The sequence below is a fragment of the Callithrix jacchus genome, chromosome 17 (genome assembly GCF_049354715.1).
Source record: "Callithrix jacchus isolate 240 chromosome 17, calJac240_pri, whole genome shotgun sequence".
Lineage (NCBI taxonomy): Eukaryota > Metazoa > Chordata > Mammalia > Primates > Cebidae > Callithrix > Callithrix jacchus.
In genome coordinates this window covers 28,110,638-28,126,620 of record NC_133518.1, presented here as the reverse complement: position 1 = coordinate 28,126,620, position 15,983 = coordinate 28,110,638, and the positions used below count along the sequence as shown (strand labels likewise).

The following is a 15,983-nucleotide window of genomic DNA, read 5'->3' as shown; positions in this document are numbered from 1 at the left end:
TTATTATTTGTTGCATTAATCAGTGGTGCTGAAATAACTGTCTCTGTGCAAAAATGAGAGTTATTTCATAAGGTAGTGCTTCTGCTTCTAATGTGCTTAGTAATCACCTGGGCATCTTTTTAAAACTCAGATGTTGGCTGGGCGCAGTGGCTCATGCCTATACTCCCAGAACTTTGGGAGGCCGAGGCAGGTGGATCATGAGGTCAAGAGATCGAGACCATCCTGGTCGACATGGTGAAACCCCATCTCTACTAAAAATACAAAAAATTAGCTGGGCATGGTGGTGCACACCTGTAGTCCCAGCTACTCAGGAGGCTGAAGCAGGAGAATTGCTTGAACCCAGGAGGCGGAGGTTGCGGTGAGCCGAGATCGCGCTATTGCACTCCAGCCTGTGTAACAAGAGCGAAACTCTGTCTCAAAAAAAAAAAAAAAAAAAACCACTCAGATTACAGGTTGAAGGTAAGGTTTGAGAATCTGAATTTCTAACAAGCTCTCAGGTGACACTGATAGCCCCAGACCACAAAGCACTGGGTATGTCCCTTGGAGTTGAGTTTGTAGATGTTCAAAAATTTCTTTGTGTAGCAGTTGTATTCATTTTCAATAGCTGTCATAAGGAATTATCTCAAAATTAGTGGCCTAAAATACCACAAATTTATTACCTTATGTTTCTGTAGTTCAGAAGTCTGACATACATCTCACTAAGTTAAAATCAGTGTGTGCCCAGGGCTGGGTTCCTTACTGGAGGCTCTAGGAGAGAATTTGTTTCCTTGACTTAACCAGTGATATGGTTTGGTTCTGTGTCCCCACCCAAGTTGCATCTCGAATTATAATCCTCACATGTCAAGGGAGGGATCTGGTGGGAGGTGGTTGGATCATAAGAGTGGTTTTATTTATGCTGTTTTCATGATAGGAAGGTCTCATGAGATCTGATAGTTGAAAAGTGGCAATTTCTCCTGTGCTCTCCCTTCTCTCCTGCCACCTTGTAAGACATGCCTGGTTTGTCCTTCACCTTCTGTCAGAATTGTAAGTTTCCTGAGGTCTCCACAACCATGTGGAACTGTGAGTCAATTAAACCTCTTTTATTCATAAATTACCCAGTCTCAGGTAGTATCCTTACAGCAGTATGAAAACAGATTGATATATCCAGCTTTTAGAGGCTGCCTGTATTTCTTGGTTTGTGGCCCCTTTGTCCATCTTCACAGCCAGCAACACGGCATCTCTCTGATCCCTGTTCCTTTATCACATCTCTCTTTGTGATTCTCTCTTCTGCCTCTCTTTTCCACTTTTAAGAACCCTCGTGATTATATTGGGTTTATCTGAATAATCTAGGATTATCTACCTATCTTATTTAGCAACCATAATTCTATCTGAAATGCATATTACATAACATGTTCATAGGTTCTGGGTACTAGAAAAAACATGGACATCTTTGGAGAACCATTATTCTTCCTACTACCAAGATTATGACAATCTACTCCCACTAGCAGCATGAGTGTTTCTGTTGGTTCACATCCTTGACAACATTTTGCTGTGACAGACATTGGTGTTTGCTAATCTGATGGGATGTATCTAATATTTTTGCTTTATTTTCATTTCCCAATTACTTGTAAGGCTGAGCACCCTTTTCATATATTTATAGGTGATTTCCTCTCTTGTGATTTGGTCATTCACATGCTTTGCCTGTATTTGATTGGAATGTTGGCATTTTATCTTATTAATGTTTATAAGTTCCTTAAAATTATTCAGAACTATTGAATGAATTGTTTATTTATTGATTGCAAAGTATAGCCTTAATATAGTCAACTTTTTTTCATTTTTTTACTTCATTGTTTAGGTTTTTTTTTTGTTAGAAAATTTTCTGTATTCCAGGTTCATAAAAATATTCTCCTACATTTTCTCTTGAAGGCATTACAGTTTTGTTTTCTTGTAGTTGTCTTTAATCCATCTGGAATTGACTTTTGTACACATGAGGAAGAATTTTAATTATATTTTTCTTTAAATAGAAGTAACTCTTTCAGCATCATTTATTTAGTAGTCAATTGTTACTCTTCTGATTTGCAACACCTCTTTCATATATTAGGTTTTCCATATGTGTGTGGGTCTGTTTCTGTGCATTTATCCATCTCTTCATCAAATCTACATTTTCTTAATTATAATAATTTTATAATAAATCATTGTATCTCATAGGACATTTTCCTCACCTCCTACTTCTTCAAACTCTTCTTGGCTACTGTATACAAACTTTAGTATCAGTCTGTCAACAGCCTTGAAAAACCAGACTGGGATTTTTTCTTTTCATGTTGAACATATAGACTAATTTGGCATAACTGACATTTTTGTGAAACTGAGTCTTCTAATTTCAGGAGATAATTTACCTTTCCATTTATGTAGATCTTTTTATGCTTTTACATAAGGTGTTATAATTATCTGTGTCTTATGTGTATTTTGTTAAATTGTTGCTTGGATATCCCATAGCTATTCTTGCTAATGTAAATGAAAATTTTTATATTCAAAGGCATTTTCCATTTATCTACTGGTATTAAGAAAGCATAGATTTTTATATGTTGATCTTATATCCGACAAAATTTGCTCAGTTCTTATTAATGATGTCTTCTGAGTCTCTTGGATTTTCTGTATGCAGATGATGCACTCACGATAAGTAATAACAACTTTGTTTCTTTCCATCCTAATCCTTATGTCCCTTTTCCTTATTTCCTTATGTCCTGCTTTACAGGCAGGGACTTCCAATACACATTTTGATGAATAGAATCACTGTCCATGGATATATATCCTTGTGTTATTCCTGTTTTTACAAAGCATGTTTCCAAGGATTTACAATGACCTATGTATCTGTTTCTATCGGTTTTGGTATTTATGCTTTTTTCAGTTTAAGTAAGTTCCTGTCTGCTTTCTAGTTTATTTTGAGTGTTGAATTTTATCAAACAATTTTCTCATCTGTTGATATGATGATTCTTCTCCTTTAAACTGTTAATGTAATAAATTAATAGCTATTCCAACATTTAATCAATCTTGCAGTCTTGGAATAAACTCAACTTGGTTATAATATATTTTTATGCACACTGCTGTGCATAATGTGTATTTTTATTCATATTGCTGTGTTTGTTTGATGAATTCTTTATTTAGAGCTTTTGCATCTACATTCTTGATGAGACAGGTTGTAGTTCTTTCTTGTACTGTCCTTGTCTCTTTTTGGTATCATACTTAGCAGACATGTAAAACGAATTTAGCACATTTCTGCACACTCCATTCTCAGAAGCAGTTTGTGTAAGATGGGGATTATGTGTTCCTTGAATGTTTGGTAGAACTTGCCCATCAAACCATCTGGGCAGTACTCTATATATTTTATTATATCAAACTTTATGTAGTTGAAGTTTCTGTATGCTTTGACAGACTTTTTTTGGCATTCGAATGATCAGTTATGACATAGGTGAACTTATCAGTTATGTTAAAATCTCCCTCCATGATTATGAATTTGTCCATTTCTCCTTATAATTCTGTCAATCTTTGGTATATATTTTTTGAAACTATGTTGCTAGATAATTCAAAGATATCTTCCTGTTAAAGTATTTCTTTGTATCATAGTGAACTATCCTCTTTTGCCTAGGTCTATTTTTTGCCTATAGTACTATTGCTATGCTAGCTTTTTGGAATAGCACTTGCTTGGTATGTTCTCTTCCTCCCCTTCAATTTAAAGGTTTTAACTTTTAATATTTCTACTTTCTTAGGCTTTATGTGTTGTTTTTATAAGTTTTGTATAGCCGGATTTTAAAATATTTCTTTTTTCTTTCTTTCCTTCTTTTTCTTGTTTGTGTGTGTGTGTGTGTGTGTGTGAGAGAGAGAGAGAGAGAGAGAGAGAGAGAGAGAGAGAGAGAGAGAGAGAGTGAGTCTCATTCTGTCACCCAGGCTGGAATGCAGTGGCATGATCATAGCTCACTGCAGTCTCAACCTCCCAGCCTCAAGTGATCCTCCTGCCTCAGCCTCCTGAGTAGCTGAGATTACAGGTGCACACCACCACACCAGGCTAATTTTTAAATTTTTTATACTGACAGGAGTCTTGCTATGTTGATCAGACTTGTCTCAAACTACTGGACTCAAGTGATATGCTCCCACTTTGGCTTTCCAGAGTACTGGGACTCTGAATGTGAGCCTAGCCTAAATATTTCTATATGACAAATAGAAATATTTGTCTCTTAACTGGAAAACGTGTTTCATTAACATTTATCGTAATTATTGGTATATTTTGATTTATTTTTAGGACATAATATTGTACCTTTTACTTACCTTCTTTGTGCTATTTTTTCCTCCTTCACTGATTTTTTTTTTTTTTTTTTTTTTTTTTTTAGATAGAGTCATGCTTTGTCACCCAGGCTGGAGTGCAGTGGCACAAACTCTGCTCACTGTGAACTCCACCTCCTGGATTCAAGTGGTTCTCCTGCCTCAGCCTCCCGAGGAGCTGGGACTATAGGTGTGTGCCACCACACCTGGCTAATTTTTTTGTATTTTCAGTAGGATGGGATTTCACCGTGTTAGCCAGGATAGTCTTGATCTCCTGACCTCGTGATCCACCTGCCTCGGCCTCCCAAAGGCGTGAGCCACTGCGCCCGGCCCCAATTTTTTTTTTTTCAATAGATCAAGTCTTTCTTTAAACATTCCCCCTGCTCCTTCAGTTTGGATGTCTATGTCCTTTTGGTAGTTGTCCTGGAAATTGTAACTAATTTTTTTGAACAAAGCAAAATTAATAAATTTCTTTATCATCCTTCTGAACAATGAAAGGATTTTAGAATACTTTTACTGAACATAAAATTGTACATTTTGGATTATTTTCTTATATCTGTCCTCCAGTTCATTAATGTTCATTTCAGCTTTGCCTAATTTGCCACTTAATCCATGCCTTGAGCTTTTAAAAATTTTAATTGCCTTTTTTTTTTTAATTCTAGAAGTTATATTCGGTTCTTGAAAAAAATCACCTTGCCTTTTTCTCTTTGACAATGTCTTATTCTTTTCTTGTATGTTCAATTCCTTCCTTTAGAGCTTAAATAATTTTAAACATATTTATTTTCTAGCCTTTGGCTGATATTTCAAATAAATAAAATTATTGGGGAGAGGTGTCTAATTCTTTTTGGTCTCTGCTGATTTTCATTTATAGTGGTTTGCTTCCTCACATGTTCAAATATCATAATATCATTGTGATTTTTTTTTTTACAGTGGCGGACAGTATACATTGGAATTCCAAACATGTTTGAGGTCAGGCCCAAATTCACAAACTCAGAGGGACCTTGTAGAGTTCAAAGAGAGACATGGTTGCTTCCTACCTTTTTGTGTTAGGGCAGAGTAGAATGTACCTACTGAAATACAGTATTTAACCCTCTAGGTTCCTGGCTTTCATGAAGGTCTCTTCTAATTCTCCGCCTTTGAACTAAGCTTTGCTTCCACATGGTCATCAACATTTGGTGATTATAGAACTAATAACCCCTAACGGTCTTCATTCCTATTCCAGAGGGGCCCTAGCATCAGCTCATGGGATTGTTGGTTTTGGTTTCCTCTCTCTCTTTGGCTCCTGGATATTTCCCTTACTTTAATGGGAGCCCATCTGTATCTTTTAAGTTTTTATTAATAAATATCATGTGAACATAGACCTGTATATATTGTTAAAAGCAAAAATCTCTATGTTTACTTTTAAAATAGGATCCTTGCCTCTACACCTTGTAGAGTAATATAATGTCTGCATAATACCAAGTTATGAAAAAAAATACCTAAGTAGCTAAATAAGTATATTCCTTTTTTCCAGCTTCCACCCCACCCCCACCCCATTTAGGTTTACCCAGGTGTACGGTGTTTATCATTTAAAAAGTGTGTCTATAAAAGTATAGGTGCAACTACAACAGAAGGATTAAAGACAAGATAGCTTGGATTGGACTTGACTTCCAGAGCCATAACAATTCTCAATATGTTGGTTTATCTTGGAATCAGACCATTTTCATTTTTAACCTGTAAAACAGTGTACAAAGGAAACATGGAAAGTTTATGAAATAAGAACAGCTCACAGAAAATGCTGAAATGATGAATTCCTTCACTATCCTCTGAAATTACTCCCCCTACCCCTTCTTCATTTTCATTGCTATCAATTCATGTTACAACAGCTAATTCTCAGGAGAATAGTGGAAGCCCAGTTTCTCTCCTCTTTCCCCTCTGACTCTGAATCTGACTGCAGTGTAAACCTTTGTGGTTTACTATTGTGCAACTTCCACATTTCCCTCGCCCTCCCACCCAGCCCCCTCCCCCACCAAATCCAGGGGAACTCCCGTTACCACAGTGCCACCAGCATTACTCATTCATCCCCATTCAGGCTTTCCCCAGCATTTATTAAGGGCTCTCTCCTCCAGCCTCTCACTCTCATTCTCCTCTGCTCAACCTCAGTTCACTTGAGAGTCTCCTCCCACCAGCCGTGGAACGAACTTTGCGTCTCTCCAGCAATGCATCTCCTTGCGATTCTGTTTTGGGCTCTCTGGTCTGCGGTGTTGGCCGAAAACTCGGACGATTATGATCTCATGTATGTGAATTTGGACAACGAAATAGACAATGGACTCCATCCCACTGAGGACCGTAAGTTCACTTTAATGTTTCTCTGCTAACCCTGACTACATATCCACGTCTTGGTCTGAATAATACACATATATACTTTGTAGCCAGTGAGACGAGTTAAAATATTTAGTTTGTTTTGCCAAAGTGAGAAGCACTTGAAGAAAGAGGGAGGTTTCAAAGTTATTTCTGTAACGTACATAATGGGTTGAGTCATATAAAATCGCCGATATTTGACTGTTTTGAGCTACATAACCGGCGATTTCATAGGATACAACTTAATCTACACCTGAATGAATGATTTCTGTTGTTCTTGAGACATTTACGTGCTGTTTTTCGGAGGTGTTCTTAAAGGCAAGGGAGATGCCAGGGACGGGCTGCAACTTGGCACCACCGAGGGAGGTCAGCTTTTACAAAGCACATCCTAGGCAGGCCTGGGCGGGCTGGTAACGTGTGTGCATCCCGCGCTCTAGCCACGCCGTGCGACTGCCGTCAGGAGCACTCGGAATGGGACAAGCTCTTCATCATGCTGGAGAACTCGCAGATGAGAGAGGGCATGATGCTGCAAGCCACGGACGATGTCCTGCGGGGCGAGCTGCCGAGGCTGCGGGCGGAGCTAGGCCAGCTCGCGGGCAGCCTGGCGAGGCCGTGCGCGCCAGAAGCCCCAGGGGAGGCCAGGCTGGCCGGTGCTCTGGAGGAGCTGCTGCAGGCGAGCCGCGACGCGGGCCGCAGGCTGGCGCGCCTGGAGGGCGCGGAGGCGCGGCTCCCAGAGGAGGCGGTTCGCGCCCTGGCCGCGGTGCTGGAGGAGCTGCGGCAGACACGAGCGGAGCTGGGCGCGGTGCAGGGCTGGGCGGCCCGGAGCTGGCTGCCGGCAGGTAAGGAGGCTTGCTGGGCCGGGACCTCCCCCTGCGGCTTTGTTCCGGGAGCGCGCGTAACGGCGAGTCAAGCCAGGCAATCTTCTAGGGGAAGCTTTCATGGGAAACACACACACACACACACACCCCTATTTCTCCTTGCACGGCACAGAGCTCAGACACACCATACAAGGCAGGAAAATAGGCTTTAAAAAAGTATTCCTCAGTCCTAAGGAACTCTAAAGAAAATTGTGGAGGTAACCATCACAGTCTTGAAATAGCCTTCTAGGGCCCTGACACCCGTTCTGATCAGACGCTGCAGGAGGTCCACTGGCCGGTTATAACCGTGACCCATCTCGCCGCCCAGCTTCCCTCCGTTAGGGATTTTCACGTCTTCTAATTTTATCTTGCCTCTGTCTTTTGAGGAGCTCTGGTTTCCCGCACTATTTCGGGGCCCAGGCTAACGTTTAGGGATGTTTTCCAGCCCCTCAGCCGGCCCCTCCTCTCCGCCCATTCTCAGCAAGAAACTTGAGGCTGAATCTAATCTCCCGAAGGGTCAGCGGAATTCTCCAGGGATCCCCCAGCCTCCAGGGTTTGTGGAATAAGCGCGACAGGGGAGGTCAGAGGGTGTGCGGTTTGAGATTCAGCGTGGAACAGTCAAGTGTGGGAGCCAATCCGTGAAGGCGATCCCAGCTCCACCCCAGGGATTCAGAGAACTGGGCCAAACAGGAGAGAGACTGTTCAAACCAGAGGCAACTTCTCAAAGTATCCATGAATCTCTAAACAGACATGAGTTCCCAAAATAATACATTCTAAAGATGGTTAAAAGAAAGAAATCGAAGACTTGGAGCCTAGCAATACTCCTTTGTATGCCAAAACTTCTAAGAAATGGTGGTGTCACAATCAATTTGGATTATATTAGAAAATCAGTGTCCTAGGTAAGAAAATATAATCGCAATTTTCCTGAGAATTCTTCCCTATATTTCCAAGAAAACCACTTTTGCTGGATGGGGGGAGAGAAGAAGCATGTTTGAGGGCATGTTTCACTTAAAGTTAGAGAAATTATACCATATTTTCTAAATATTTGAGGAATGCTTATCAGTAAATATCAAATACTGCTTCAGAGGAGAAAAAAACATAAAATCAAAAGTACAGTAGATTCTCAATGTAATAGGAGAGAAATTAGAATTCTGCAGCCATTTTAATGAATGAAATGTGTTTTGCAAACAAAGTCATTGTACATATAATGCACCTGAAAAACTGAAGAATTACTCTATTTTTTAATCTTCATCTTTGCACATTAGTTAGAGCAGAAGAGGGATGCATTTCTGAATTTAAAATGTTAATCCTTATTACATCGATAATACTTTTACCAATATGCTTTGGTTTCTCTTTTCTTGGTCTCCAGCCAACTTGGCTCCTAACCATTCTGTTGTTAGCCTCCTAAGAACCTGGCTTTAATTTTGTTTGGTCTTCGATAATCAGAAAAACCTATTAGTTATCAGCCATTTCATAAGAGTTTCTGATACTTTAAAGAAGTATTAAGAGTCTTCTTTAAAGAAGGCCTTTAAGAGCCTCTTCTTTAAAGAAGGCTCTTACTACTTTAAAGAAAAGGTATTAAGATTCTATCAGAAACTATCTTATGAAATGGATATAACTTTTGGGTTATCACTGGTTCCCAAAAAGAAGCTCACCCAAAATAGCCAACATGTGGTTCATCTATCCATGAACTTAAGTAGCCAGTGTAGCCTAGAGAGAAGCTGAGTCTGAGATGCAATCAAGGAGTGCTTTGGAATGCAATCCTGACTGCCTGGGCTTATTTAAAGAGGAAATCACTTAATTAGATGGCAGTAGGCACCCTCTTGAATGCTACTTTACTGAAACTTTATAGAGACTATATCAAATGCCCAAGGATGTGGTGATTTTCTGTTCAGTGATTTTTATTTGATTTTAATTAACATAGCTAGAAAAAAAGATGTACCTAGCAATGTCATTTAAAAAATGAATCAGTGCCTCATCAAAAATTAATTTTAAAAAATCTTCAAAAGTTCAAATTATTTAGTGAAAAAGTATCAAAGGCCAGTAACAGTAAAAGTAACAGGGCCAGTTTTGTGTTTTAGTATTGTAGTTACTTTTACATGATTTTCTGAATGTCAATATTTTATTTGACTATCCCTAATACTAAAGGATAAGGTCCATATTTGTTTAATGTTTTCTGGACAGAGCCTAGCCCTGATCCCTTGTAGGAATCTGACATAGTTTACCACACTTTTACATGGATCTTTGGTTTCTGCAAGTTCTGTCTCTTTACCAGTTATTCTGGAACCATTTCGGGAGTTGGCTTTTCAAAGCTGTCTTATGGCAAATCTTCTTTAGGTTGTTATATCTAGCCCTAATTTAGGTGTTTTTTAAAAAAATACATACATACATACACACACATATATATACAAAAACACACATATATACATATATACACATATGTGTGTATTTGTATTTTAGATATATATAATTTTATATAATATAATATATAAAATATGTCAGATTCCTACAAGTGGCTCAGGGCTATAATTATATGTGTGTATATACACACATATATGTATATATATATAGGTATACACACACACACACACACACACACAGATAGCTAGCTATTTCAATATTTAGATAGATAGATGAAGAGCTCACTTGTTCTTTCCCAGAGACACGTAAACAGTTTTTGTTTCAGCATCTCCAGCTTCCCAAATGGCTAAGTGGCCTTGAGATGGACAGTGGTAGAAACTTACTGAGCTTTCCACCTCAAATTTGAAAGTCCTCCTCCTAAGTGCTCTTTAGCAGAAACATGTTCTTCAATCAGGCCCCTTGAAAGAATGTACTCTTCTTAAAGAATTTCTATTACTACTTAAATAGTAATTATAAGCATGTGGACAAAGTAAGAATTTTTAAACGTTCTTCTATTCAGCTCTTAAGTGCAACACACTGGCTGCTTACAGACTTGCAGAATATTAGGAGCAGAATGGAAGGGCCTTTTTTAGATAACAGTGAAGCCTAGAGAAATTATGAGGCTCATCCAAAGTTACACAGCTCATTAGTAGTAACACCATCTGAATTTTAGCCCTCCTAGAGAAATCTAGGTGTTCTATTAATATAGAGGCAATTTTGTGTGCTGGTTAAGGGTGTGACCTTTGCAACCAGACCGCAAAAATTCAAACTCTAATTTTACTGCTTATCAGCTATGTAACATAGACAACATAACATAAAAGTAACATAGACAAGTTACTTTTGCCTAAGTTTTCTCATCTGTATAACAGGAATAAAAAAGACGATCTCTTGGGATTGGCATGAGGATTAAAATGACATACAAAGTGATTAGAACAGTATCTGGCATATCATGAATGCCCAGTAAATTTAGTCATCATTATTATACATTGTTGCCTTTCAAAGGTAGTTTTCTAAAAACTCTACAAAGTTTGCAAATATTTGGTATATTAAAATATATTCTGCATTAACGTCACTATTCTAGAATTTTGCTGAAAAATGCATGTTGTTAAAGGCTAAATGGAGCAAACTAGGTCTACTGAATTTCATAGGTTTATCATTTTAGGAACTTGGTGGTGGCAGAAAGAGAGAACCAGGCTGGGCTCTGAATTATTGGAAATTATAGAATTATTGTCTGAAGTTAACTGATAGTGATTCAACTTTTTTTTTTAAGGCAGTAACAGAAAATATGCAAATTGGAAAGGAGGTAGTCATGTCTTTTATTATTTTGTGGGTTAAGACTAGTTGGCTCTTCTATTTGCAGGCTTTCTCTTCTTTTAGATGTTTCCTTGGATAAGACAACTGGCTTTCCTTTTTCTCATTTTCTTTGCTCTGCAGAGATTACACCTGAAGCCTCTTAAGTCATAATGTAGGATTGCATACAGCTTTCAATTATGGTTATTAAAATACTTATGTTAAAATAATACCAGAATCATTTTGAATAAATTTTTATTTTCTTTAATATTCTTCTCTTCTTGCCACTCTAGGTTGTGAAACAGCTCTTTTATTCCCAATGCGTTCCAAGAAGATTTTTGGAAGCGTGCATCCAGTGAGACCACTGAGGCTTGAGTCTTTTAGTGCCTGCATTTGGGTCAAAGCCACAGACATGTTAAACAAAACCATACTGTTTTCTTATGGCACAAAAAGGAATCCATATGAGATCCAGCTGTATCTCAGCTACCAGTCCATAGTGTTTGTGGTGGGTGGAGAGGAGAACAAGCTGGTTGCTGAAGCAATGGTTTCATTAGGAAGGTGGACTCACCTGTGTGGCACCTGGAATTCAGAGAAAGGGCTCACATCCTTGTGGGTAAATGGTGAACTGGTGGCTACCACTGTTGAGATGGCCATAGGTCACATTGTTCCAGAGGGAGGAATCCTGCAGATTGGCCAAGAAAAGAATGGCTGCTGTGTGGGTGGTGGCTTTGATGAAACATTAGCCTTCTCTGGGAGAATCACAGGCTTCAATATCTGGGATAGTGTTCTTAGCAATGAAGAGATAAGAGAGACCGGAGGAGCAGAGTCTTGTCACATCCGGGGGAATATTGTTGGGTGGGGAGTCACAGAGATCCAGCCACATGGAGGAGCTCAGTATGTTTCATAAGTGTTGTAAAACTCCACTTGAAGCCAAAGAAAGAAACTCACACTTAAAATACATGCCAGCTGGGAAGGTCTGAAAACTCAATGCATAATAGGAACACTTGAGACTAATGAAGTAGAGAGTTGAGCTCAATCTTTATTTATACTGGCAAAATACTGAATAAACAGTTGAAGGAAAGACATTGGAAAAAGCTTTTGAAGATAATGTTACTAGACTTTATGCCATGGTGCTTTCAGTTTAATGCTGTGTCTCTGTCAGATAAACTTTCAAATAATTAGAAAGGACTGTATTGTTGAACAGAAGGACAATTGTTTTACTTTTCTTCAGTTAATTTTGTTTTGGCCAGAGATTAATTTTACATTAGAAGAATAACAAAAGATTTGTTATCCATTGTCCATTGTTATTGGTATGAACTTTATTACGAAAAAAGAAGATGAAAACATATTTATACTACAAGGTGACTTAATAACTATAAACGTAGTTTATGTGTTACAATCGAATGTCACTTTTTTGAGAAGATAGTCATATAAGTTATATTGTAAAAGGGATTTGTATTAATTTTATTGACTATTTTTGTAAAGCTCTACTGTAAATAAAATATTTTATAAAACTAACTCTTGTCATTTAATTGTAAATTTAAGAGATGTCTTGAAGCAAACGCATACTTTTCTCTCTTCATTTAAAGTAGGCAATTAGTTTTCCGATACTATTATGTAAACAGCACGGTTAATATTGTTATGAATGAACAACTATAGACTTGTTTTAAGCTTTAGCTTCCTCCTATAAATCACAAGCAAGAAATATTATCTCTGCCAAGTCTATTGTTCTCTGTGGGTTTTAGTTTTCTCAACTGAGAAATCAAGGAATTGAGGAAATAAGGATCTCTAGGTCTCTTCCCATTTGACAATTCTAGGAGCTTATATAACCTTCTGTACTATTTAACATAAAAACGAACATCAAACATGACTCATCACAGTTCCCCAGATACACATGATGCTTGCAAGAAATGGCTTAGGATTGTTATTTAGGAGTTCTAAGAATCTGGAAAAGAAACAAACCCTGCCCTGAAAGCACACCTCATTCTCTTACTTATGAGGGAGAGGTCAAGCCTTTTCACACTGTGGATGGGGAGATAACTTTTCCCCACCACACTAGTATTCTATAGATTCTATGTGAGGGCTGATAGAAGAGCCTCACAAAGCTGCTTCTGAAATGTGGTGGACCCACAGTGATGATATGTCTTCCTAAAGATAGGGCATGGACAACCACAGGACATTTCCTCTTCATGAGGTTTGGAGAATAGGGCCAGGAGTAATTTTGTAACTAACTAGGGTGTCAGACAAATTACATAACTCCTCTGGATCCTCTCAGTAAAAGAAGATGATTGGACTCAGTGTCTTTCAGCAGTAAAATTCCATAAATTGAATAATTTTTGAGTATGCTCATCATATAAGTATAGCTTCATCCCACTTGTGAAACCCATAAAAGAGGCTAAGTCTCTATGAATGTCACTTGTGGTTATGAGCTGACAGACCAGTCTCAGACTCTTGGAGAGCACATAATTCAAGGCTCACTGTGTAGTGTGTGTGTAGGCACACGGGGCATATGCAAAGTCTAGCCATTGTCTATATGACTTAAACTCCCAGCTGGAAGAAGAAAAACTAGACCCAAAACTTGGGCAGAAAATTAGGCACGATTTCAACTCCTTTACATGCTGCAGCATGAATTACACATGTTGAAGTGAGGCTGGATGTTGCAGGCCAGGATAAATGCAAACTCGTGACAGAATTTAATGTAAGAACACTTTTAATTCTTTAAAGTAATTACATGTTTAGGGCAAAGAACAAACAAATAGAAGAAACTAAAACAATTCTTGGGTTAAAAAAGTAAAAATTTCATCTGCTAGAGCAGTAAGTCTAGCTAGGTGTTCTAGGGACTTCTAATTCTTCCCAAATATCCATTTTCTCTCTTTTTCTAAATGACGGAATTCCAGCTTTAGTGGCACATGTGACCACTCAGAGTAACAACTACATTTTTCAACGTTACTTGCAGCTTGATCCAGCCATATAACTATAGTCTGACCAATGCTGAAATCTTATATGTGATTCTTTTCCTCCTTCTGTCTGATTGGAATATGGTAATGGCTGAAATTTCAGCAACCATCTTAGACCATGAGATTCCATGCAATAATACAAGAAGAAGCATGGATTTCTTATCATTGTGAAGCCATCTAGCCAGCCCTGGGCTGCCTGCTCATGGACTTCACTTACATGAGAGAAAAACATATTTTGGTCATGTTTAATCTGTTAATTGGTTGATCACCCTATCTAATTTTGATCCAGTAATTCTTTTTTTAATTAAAAAACTACAGCTGGGTGCGGTGGCTCACGCCTGTAATCCCAGCGCTTTGGGAAGCCATGGTGGGCAGATCACGAGGTCAGGAGATCAAGACCATCCTGGCCTACACGGTGAAACCCTGTCTGTACTAAAAGTACAAAAAATAGCTAGGTGTGGTGGTGACATGCTTGTAATCCCAGCTTCTCGAGAGGCCGAGGCAGGAGAATTGCCTGAACCGGGAGGCAGAGATGGCAGTGAACTGAGAGTATGCTACTGCTCTCCAGCCTGGCAACTGAACGAGACTCCATCTCACAAAAACAAAAAACTTCATTCTCTCTAAAAACCCATAGCCTAAACTTGGAAAATACATTTTACAAATTCTCAGGAAGTTGGATATCTGACTTACACACACACACTCACACACGTGCGCACACACATACAAAGCTAAGCAATAACATTTAATGAGTCTGAAAAGGAGGAATTAAGAAACGTGTAAAACTGAAATAAGATATCTAAAAAGAAGTATCAGCATGCTGGCTTAGGTTAGCACATTGACACACATTTTCATTTAGGAATCACCGTATTACAGCATAGTAAAATAATTGTGCAAGTTGACAAGCTATTAGGAGGAAAAAAATGTGTCTGTGTATTTATTATGCATATAAATAATATTATTTGTGTGTGTAGAGTGAGCAACAGTTCTCGTTTGCCTAAGACTGTCCCAGGTTTTAGCACTGAAAGTCCCATGTCCTGGGAACCCCTCAGTCCTAGGCAAACTGGAACAGTTTGTCCCTCTAGTATGTATGTATGTATGTATGTATGTATGTATGTATGTATGTATGTAAGGTAGAGCTAATTTTTATTATTGCAGAGATAATATATGAACTAAAATCAGTTGATATATTTTCCTCATCTATTACAATATAAATTGGCTTATAGGTATTAACACCTTTAAAATACATTCAGAACTTTTTTCTACTAAGCATATGTGTAGAATTGTAGAGCTTGCTATTTACAATTACTTGACTGACTTCACTTTAATAAAGAATTAGATTTGCAAACAAACAAGAAATTATCATTGATTTTTGTTTCATTTCCTGTCAAATATTATATTAGAAATCTCTTCCCTTAGTTTTACTAAGGCCAAATGTTTCCAAAACTGTCTTTCAGCCACTTAAGAAATGTACTCCTAAGGTTAAAGTCTTGATTAAAGTGACTGTTTATGTTCATTGATGTATTCCTGGAATCAGTGAACATGAACACTCATGTGATTGACCCTTGAATCAAGTTTTATAAATCTGGAAGTATAAAAGAAAAGTTTGCTTGGCTTGGGGTCAGAAATCCGGCATTTCAATTCTGGCATCATCACCTATTAACTTAATAACTATAAGAAATCGGGCCTGTCAACGAATCTCTATGAATCTCAAATTAGTCAAGAAATTAAGGGTAACAAGACTTGCCTACCTTGTAAGTAAGCAGATAATTTTCATAAAAGTGCTTTCTAAACTATAAAGTTATAGTGAAAATAATACAGTTATCATAAAAAAAGTTTTTCCAAG

At 38.1% G+C, this 15,983-nt stretch overlaps 2 protein-coding genes across 7 annotated transcripts in view; one reads left to right on the top strand and one right to left on the bottom strand.

Moving 5' to 3' along the window:
- VEPH1 (ventricular zone expressed PH domain containing 1) overlaps nt 1–15,983 on the bottom strand; it is a 232,489-nt gene that overhangs the window by 143,667 nt on the left and 72,839 nt on the right. The window lies entirely within an intron of this gene.
- Nucleotides 6,411–12,701, top strand: PTX3 (pentraxin 3). Its single transcript, XM_017965733.5, has 3 exons — nt 6,411–6,624; nt 7,074–7,475; nt 11,477–12,701. Exons 1-3 carry the CDS (start codon nt 6,495–6,497, stop codon nt 12,088–12,090), a joined length of 1,146 nt encoding a protein of 381 aa, XP_017821222.2. The 5' UTR covers nt 6,411–6,494; the 3' UTR covers nt 12,091–12,701.

Excerpts from the sequence above, each read along its gene's own strand:
- PTX3 (XM_017965733.5), top strand. The coding sequence starts at position 6,495 with ATGCATCTCCTTGCGATTCTGTTTTGGGCTCTCTGGTCTGCGGTGTTG. Across the intron at positions 6,625-7,073 it reads ACTCCATCCCACTGAGGACC|CCACGCCGTGCGACTGCCGT; the intron begins GTAAGTTCACTT and ends CCCGCGCTCTAG. Across the intron at positions 7,476-11,476 it reads CCGGAGCTGGCTGCCGGCAG|GTTGTGAAACAGCTCTTTTA; the intron begins GTAAGGAGGCTT and ends TTGCCACTCTAG.